General features: G+C 36.3%; 1 protein-coding gene across 1 annotated transcript; it reads right to left on the reverse strand.

Annotated features, from left to right (window-relative positions):
* Nucleotides 1-4,992: 4,992 nt before the first annotated feature.
* LOC116255959 (probable LRR receptor-like serine/threonine-protein kinase At4g29180) lies at nucleotides 4,993-7,144 on the reverse strand. The gene is made up of 5 exons (XM_031632053.1): nucleotides 6,950-7,144; nucleotides 6,610-6,733; nucleotides 6,313-6,372; nucleotides 6,031-6,226; nucleotides 4,993-5,440 (listed from the first exon to the last, which is right to left on the reverse strand). The coding sequence occupies exons 1-5, from the start codon at nucleotides 7,142-7,144 to the stop codon at nucleotides 4,993-4,995; spliced, it is 1,023 nt and encodes a 340-aa protein (XP_031487913.1).
* Between the last annotated feature and the right edge of the window lie 1,703 nt (nucleotides 7,145-8,847).

An 8,847-nucleotide genomic window follows, 5' to 3' on the forward strand; every position in this document is an offset into this window, starting at 1 on the left:
GCAGAATTTGTATGACTTAGTTGAGCATCATCATTGTACAAATGTTAAGTACAAATTTGTATAGAACCAGTAGAAATATTGTATACTAAATCTTTTGTTGATGTCTTCATTTTTTCCATCTGCATAGATCTCTTCTGTACAATCCTTCATTCAGAATGATTTCCCCCATTCGCTATGGTTTAAACTTTAAACTTCCAAATGCTCAAGCTGCATTTTCTTTTTATGTTGCTTTGACAGTTTCATGATAGAATAGGACCTGGTGAAAAAAACAGGTGAGCACCCAATCTCCCAAGAGCCCAAATTTCAGACTTCTCTGCTTTTCGGACGAAACCAGAATCTTCATTCCTCTGTTTTCCCTCTGATTGTAAAGAAAGATTTGGTTGGCATTCTTGCGAATGGCTAAAATTTTGATCTTCCTGTTGTTGGTAGGGAATTTATGGACTACAACTGCCCATAGAATCACAGCGGTTCTGTCATTGGCATGGCGTGTGGCTCAGCTCGGATGGATTGGAGGCCTGTTTCAATGCTGATCTTTGCAACTGTCACTGTGTTGTCTTCTTGGCTGCTTGCAGATTGCTACAGGTCACCTGATCCAGAGACAGGGTCCATCATCGACCACACCTATATGCATTCTGTAAGGCAGCACTTAGGTTAGTCATTTCACTTCAGTTTTCTTCGTATATGATCTTATATCAGAACTAGACTTAGGCCTCACATTAATTTTAATTCTTAATTTAGCTCATTCATCTCAGTCGGGTTCAATATGCATTTTTTGCATGTTGATTGACTGCATTATATGATTGTTTGGGAAGGGCTTGGCGCATACAGTAGGCACGACATAAAACCTTCTTAAGCAGGAGGAGAGATGCCACGAACTTTATATTTCGTTAGTTGGATTACATCAAAGACTTCTAGCTGGAAATTAAGTTTGAGGATACACTCTCCTTGTGATAGGCTAGAAGCAGCTTCATGTGGGAAAATCCTTGGTTCTCATTCAACATGCTACGAGCCATCTTTACCATTATATGGTTTTTTCTTTCAGCTACTCCATTTTGTTGGGGAGTTTTTCTTACTGTCAACTGTCTACGTATGCCATGTAATTTGCAAAAATTTTCAAAATCATTTGACAAAAATTCTCCCCCTCTATCAGTACGAAATTTTTTTATAGGTCACCCACATTCTTTTTCTGCAAACACTTTAAATTCCTTGAATTTTTCAAAGGCTTCAGATTTTTCAACAAGAAAAAACACCCAACTCATGCGAGAAAAATCGTCAGTAAATAGTAGAAAATATCTACTATTATTCAGAGATGGAGTTCTTGTTGGTCCACAAATGTCAGCATGCACTAATTCTAAAGGAGTTTTTGCTCTCAATGCTTTCCCAAGTGGAAATGGAAGACGATGTTGTTTTCCATACACACATACTTCACAAATATCTTTATTATTGGTAAGACAAGGTAAACCAACAACTAATTTTTTTTGCCTCAATAACTTCAGTCCATTGTAATGTAGGTGTCCATATCTTAAGTGTCATAACTTAGACACTTTATTCATGTCTGCAACTAAGGCATATGCATCAAAGTATGAAAGCTTGATAGGAAACATTTTGTTCTTTGTCATGTGCACAACTATAGGTGGCATGGTAAAACATTTCTTTTTGATTTCACATACATCATCATGAAATGAAATCAAATATCCTTTTTATGCTAACTATCCAACGCTTAGTAAGTTATATGCTAATCCAAGTATATAATAAACATCATGTACCAACCTTTTAGTACCACCTTTAATTGATATCTCAATTGTGCCTTTATCATCAATTTGTACCTTTTTGTTGTCTCCAAGTCGAACTTGTTGCTTTACCGATTCATCAATGTCACAAAACAAGTCTCTCTTTCCTGTCATATGATTACTGCATCCACTATCTAAAAACCATACATGATCAATATTTTCATTTGACTCTATATGAGTAAAAAATAAGTTACCATCTTCTGTTTTCTCTTCCAATACATTAACTTGTTTTTTTGCTTTATCCCAACAATACGCTTCAGTATGACCATTTCTTATGCAAAAAACACAATACCTGTTTTTGTGACCATGTTTTTTATTGTTAGTGTCACCTCCTTCTGATTTGTTTCTAACTGCCTCAAATCTTCCTCGTCCACGTCCACAATAGTTACCTCTACTTCGCCCGCGATATGCATTCTTTCGTACGGTTGCTCCCTTCTTCTCTTTGCTAAAGTCATCCAACTTGACTTGACCTTGGAATGCTTATTCAACATTTTTCTCAGTTGACCTATTCATTCTTTGTTCATGGACTAAAAAAGAACCCAATAGTTCATTAGCAGAGTATGCAGTCAAATCTTTAGACTTTTCTATAGCCGTAACCACATGATCAAATTTAGGCGGTAAGCTTCTCAATATTTTTTCTACAATTTTTTGGTTGCTAACAACCTCTCCAAAGGTTTTCATCTCATTTATAATTATGAAAGCTCTTGAAAAAAAACTCTTGGACTGATTCATTGTTTTTCATAAACAATGTCTCAAACTCTTTACGGAGGATGTGAAGTTTCACTGTCATTACCTTCTTATCACCATGATATTCTTGTTTGAGAATAGTCCAAGCTTCATTTGAACTAATAGCACCAGCAATTCGAGGAAAGATAGTCTCACTTACAGCTTGTTGAAGAACAAGCAAGGCTTTTGAATCCTTCTTCCATTGCTCTCTTGATTTAACTGTCTTCTCTCCTTGTTTTGAGCTCCTATATAGTCATTCTCAACTAAATCCCAATGATCTTGTGACAAAAAGAAAGTCTTCATTTTTATGCTCCAAAAACCATAATTATCACCACTAAATACAGGTATGAGCGATTGAAAAATATTCGAAGTGGACATGCCATTAGCCATATTGAACAAAAATTTCCCACAGAAATTTTGTCGAACAAGTTATGTGCAAACTTTATCGTGCAGGCTTCTCTTTCGCACTTTTACCAACAATAACGACAACACAATCGACCTGGCTCTGATACCAGCGTAGTTTGTGCATGAAATTGGTCATCATTACAACTGACTTCATCTTCTACATGTTCATGTATCAACTATACATTTAAACTCCAAATGAATAGGGTCCACACGAATTAAACTAACAACTACACAAGAATCAAACTAACAACTAAACTTTCATTGGTTGGTCAACCCAACCACAGCTATGTTAGGCTATGCAAAAAAATAGCCTAGAATGCAGGAAAACTCGAACAACTTCTACTTTGAGGCAATGCTTAATGTTTATGATTTGAGGCTTGAGCTCATCTAGACCGATTCACAATCGCATCAGCTTCTTGTAGCCGAGACAGTATTGAAGATAATTAATGATTTGACCTTCCAATTGTTAACTATTTATCTAATAAGAAAATAGTAGGCATTTATTTTCAATTTTTAAATAAAAAGTTACGTTAAATATATACCAGTTCATGGCTTTTGTGTCCCTGTTATATTTTGCATCATTTAACCAAAAAAAGTGACAGATATATTATACATTAATATCGGCTAGGCTTTGAACCTCTACAGATCTTAGCTGTGACCTCTCTTTTGATGATTTAGTATACAGTTCTCACAGTGTTTGGTAAAAAAAGTGCGATTTCGAAAACCATAACAAGTTTGCCAAGTGACCAATTTCACGTAGAAACCACATCTTTCTCTTACAGAAAGATCTTGATTGGAGTCAAACAGAAAGATTTCTTCCTCTCGCAGCTCATGGCCAGCTGCCGGTTTTTTGTCGTTTTTGTGTACAGCTCATTTTAAATCATTAAAAGGTAGGGAGGCCATCTCTCCCGCAGGCATGCATTGGAACAACGACTTTGTTCCGGAATTGGCTGATTCAGCATGCTAAGATTATGACTCTGCTATAGGAGCAGCCATGGCTCTGATACCATGGAAACTGTAATACGCCAGAGATGAAAAGAAGCGAAGAGAAAAGGAACAGGGAAGAATCAGAACACGATAGAGAAGCAATCTTTCATCAATTCTACTAACTATACAAGTTTTCCTTTCATTCGACCCAATTTAGGTCATGCAAGAAGCGTCTAGAACATTGTTGTGATTGAGGGAAAGAATCATGACAAAATAAATAATGACAAGGCAACCAATAGAAACACTAGCAACTAAACATGGATAACAAATTGAAGATTAACTCAACGATCTTCTAGATTGTTCCTCTATTCTTCCTGAGTTCGATTATTCAATCTGCCTATATACAACGATTGATTTAAAAGGTAATCCATAGAGAAGCTGGATACAAATGGCCATCGATGCAATAGGCAAGAAAATTCATGATAAGGGAAATCAAAAAATTAAGTTGGTAAAACAATCCCTTTAGTGAAGAATTTAACAGATCATACACAAGTTCAGATCTTTCAATGGTTGGACATTTTCAGTTCATCACTACAACTGAGTTTTCCATGTAGAAACTACGTCTTTCGTTACATAACGAGACCCTAAGTGACTAATTTCAAGTAGAAACTACGTCTTTCGCTTCCAGAAAGATCATGATTGGAGTCAAACAGAAAGATCCCTTCCTCTCGCAGCTCATGGCCAGCTGCCGGTTGTTTCACTCTAAATAATTTAAAGATGAATGTAAAATTTATTTAGTAAAGATGGTTTTTTCCTATAATCAAACATGAGATTTTGTAGAAGCAAATGTTAAAGGTAATCAAGAGTTGATGACCCATTGGTCAAATTGACCCATGGTGTTATTGTCTTATTTATTTTATAATTAAGCTCTGGCTGCTTGTTATTGACCATCATTCGAAAAAAAGACGCATAGGCTGTGTTTTGTTGCCTAAAAAGCATTTTCAAGTTGCCATAGTCTTGGAATTGTCTTTCAAGAACTGCAGTCGGATTTCAAATATTTAACTCCAAAATAAGGAAAAGTGATACTTATCTGCACTGTCAAACGCAGCATTAACAAAAGAAAGAAAAGCACACCAAAGAAAGTCTAAGACAAGATGGCCAAACCGAAGTTTTCTGTAAAGGGACTTGCAGCCGCAGCCACCAGATTATGTGGGATCCCATCATAAGAAGATCGGCTGGTCATCATTTCAGATACGGAAGCCATGTCCAACCAAGTTTCCATGCTTAAGCCTGCCTTTAGAGTGCTCAGAATTTTGGGCATATCTGGTCTTCCAGTTGGATCTTGTATGGCAGTCTTTGCAATCACTGCTACTTCCCAGACTGATTGGATGTTACACCGGCCCTTCAACAATGGATCAAGTAGACTCTCTATATTTCCTCTCATGAGCATAGGCATGACCCATCTAGTGAGATCGCATTTTTCATTCGTTTCAGTGATCACTATGGCAGGCTTCCCTGTTATGAGTTCAAAAAGTACTACTCCGAAACTATACACATCACTCTTTTTAGTGAGAGTCTGTGTATAGAGATACCTGCCCATCAACAAAAGTTGGTTCAAAGACTAACTTCATCCGGTCAATGATATGTTTGTGAAGGTACAATTTCAAGGAGAAATATAGTGAAAAACAATTACTAAATGTGCAACAAACAGATTATCAGATCCCCAAATTCCCATAAAAATTAAAAAAAAAAGTGCATATACATCCTTTCCATCACGAGTACCACCCTGTTAGCAGTTTGAGTCTTTTGCTGAAGTACATGGATATGACATCTATGCCCAAAAGCATATTTAAGAATCAACTGTTAAAAATGTTTCCGTGATTTGTGGATCAAAATTTGTCAACCAAAAAGGTTGAGAGAAATTGAACTTCAAATATAAATCAAATTATTAATGCAGCACAAAGAAGTTGTTTTGATTCTTTGCCAATAAGACGGTGGAAAGTAAACAATGGAAGCACGGTGTTTTCTGATATGGAGTCCCTTGAACAAGCAGATGCACAAACCTTAAACTTAAAGCCGGACAGACACTTTGAGTGAAAGTGGATGGAATTTTCTAATGCACCACTTTGAACTTTATACTCATGAGAAAAAGGAAAAAAAGGAATGGCGGAAAGTGACATACTCAGGATCAATGTATTCCAATGTGCCATCAATTTTGGTTTGATAAGCTGAACACTCTGTTATATCTACTAACCCAGCCTTGGACAACCCAAAATCTGCTAATTTGGCTTGCATATTGTCATCCAACAGAATATTTGCGGTCTTGATACCTCTTTGAATGATTGCTGGTCTGCATCCTGTATGCAGATATTCTAACCCTGCAGTTCACCAGTGGGTTTACCTTATTAAGGGATAGTAATAGTAATCGAGGCAGGGAAAGGCAGAAGGGGCACTATATACGGACCTGTTGCAGCGTCCAGTGCAATCTGTAGTCGCTTTCTCCATGTCAACTCATTGTTCGTATCTGTTTTGTACAAAGCCACAATATTCACTTAAATTTAAGAAGTTGGATATACAATTCCTTTCAAATGTAAATCATAAAATTGACGATGATTTCCAAAACGTGCGTAAACATTAAGCCACATTAACGCATTGAGTTGATACAGTTGAAGGCCTTTCAAGTTCAAAGGAAAGAATAGAAAATGGCATTTTCACTAATTTGGTCAGACCACTTACTGCCTTTTGACGGCCTGGAGTATACCTTTTAATATCTCAGGGAGACTTCTCGCCATGTACTCAGACACAAGTATTATTTCATCTTGTTCTTCGCATAAACCAACTAAGGAAACCAAGTTCTTGTGATGGACTCTCGTCAAAATCTTTATCTGCAAAAGGCCAGGGGAGGGCAATTACATAATATGCATATTATAAAATTACTTATCTGCTCTTGGCAACTAAATCTCCCCTTTTCTGGCATGAAAAGAGTTCCATTCTTTTACTTAATTGTGCAAAGCAATTAACATATAATGATACAAGTATGCACTGTGATTGTAAAAAGCAAGTAACGAATTTTATATGCACACAAAGATGCAGTTAAGTACCTCTGCGAGGAGGTTGCCAAGTACTGAGCCTGATTCTTTCAGTTTCTTGACAGCAACCTTAAGACCACCTTCTGGTAGCTGGCCATAATAGACGGTGGAAGACCCTCCTACGCCGATTACCTGACTGAAGTTTTTGGTAATGCTCAGAATCTCGTCGTAGGTAAAGTGATGTGTAGCCGCAGCCACCAGTGCCATTTTTTCGGTTGGTCTAGTACTTGACCTGTCACTAGCTGCGTGGCGTCCTGATTTTTTAGCTGCAAAAGGTGTTTTTCAAAAGGGGATTACATTTCTTCCTCTCGCACCTCATGGGGGGCCGCTGGTTGTTTCTCTTAAAATAAACTAAAGAAGTATGTGCAACTCATTTAGGAAATATATATATATATATATATATGTAATTTTTTTCTCATATTTATTTATTTATTTAACTAATAAGTGTTAGACAGTTGGATGCTAGACCTTCAGTTTTTTCTCCTTATTTTTTCTCAACTATCGATCTCGAAAAAAATCATTATTTCATATTTATCTCTATAGTCCATTCCCCCCCCCCCCTCTCTCTCTGTTTTTCTTATTTTCAGATATATATATATATATATATATATATATATATATATATATATATATATATAAATATTACTTCCTTGAAATGTGACCATAGAAAAGTTAGAGCATTACACCCATTGGATTAGGGTTTCATGATCTCACCATTAACAATTAGGGATGTCAACGGATCAGATTCGGATCAGATATATCCTTAATCATATCCATTTTTTTGGATACTCATATATTCAGATTTGAATTTGGATTCAAAGAAAAGTCATATGCAAATCCCAATCTGAAATCCGATTTACAATCTGAATCTGATTTTTATATTTATATCGAAATTCAAATTTTGGACCAAATTTTACCAATTTTAAAATTTAATAACATTATATATGGGATATTTGTTTAAAAATGAATCAAATCTGAATCTGTATCCTAGTCTCATCGGATATTTATGCATATCGGAATCTGAATCTAAATATGATCGGATGCCATTTATTAAATTTGAATCCAATCTGATTTCTTAATCAGATATTAAATGTTTTTCATATCTGTTTCGGATTGGTTCGGTCGAATATTCAATTCAAATTGGATATGTTAACATCTATATTTACAATCAGAGTGAATATCACCCACTAGATTTGAACCGATTATGTGCCTTATATACAACCGTCTATTCAGCCAGCTATGCTACGTTAGTTTTGTTGTGTTCACTCTTTAAAATTATAAAAATGGGATTACATCTCTTCCGCGCGCAGCTCATGGCAAGCCGGTGGTTGTGTCGCTCAAAATCATCCAACGACGAATGTGTAACTCGTTTAATAAAAACTCATTTAATAAAGATAGTTTTTCCAATAACCAAACATGAGATTTTGTAGAGGCAAAATAATAAATATATCAAGAGTTAGAAGGCCCATAGATCAGCTTGACCCATTAGTGTGTTTTTTCTTAATTCTATAATTTGGCGCAGGCCGCTTGTTATGGACCTTCGTTCGAAGAAAGGGCTTAAGCTTCATTTTAGGCTTTTTTCAAGATGGCTTAATCTTCAAATTGTCTTTCTCGAACTTCAGATGGATTTCAAATATTTAATTGCAAAATAAATGAAAGCCAAACTTATCTGCATTATCAAACACGGCCTTAACAAAGGAAAGAACAACACACAAAGTCTAAGACAAAATGAACATACCGAGGTTTCCAATAACGCCCCGAAGCTTGTTGTGAGTAAAGGGACTTGCAGCCGCTGCCACTGGCGTCGTTCTGTCGGCTATTCTAGTATTCGAGGCTTGGCTAGCTACAAGGGTTCCTGATTCTTCAGCGGCAGAAGTTTTTTTTTCTGTGGCGGTTCTGCTGCCTGCTTT

Source organism: Nymphaea colorata, chromosome 6 (genome assembly GCF_008831285.2).
Source record: "Nymphaea colorata isolate Beijing-Zhang1983 chromosome 6, ASM883128v2, whole genome shotgun sequence".
Taxonomy (NCBI): domain Eukaryota; kingdom Viridiplantae; phylum Streptophyta; class Magnoliopsida; order Nymphaeales; family Nymphaeaceae; genus Nymphaea; species Nymphaea colorata.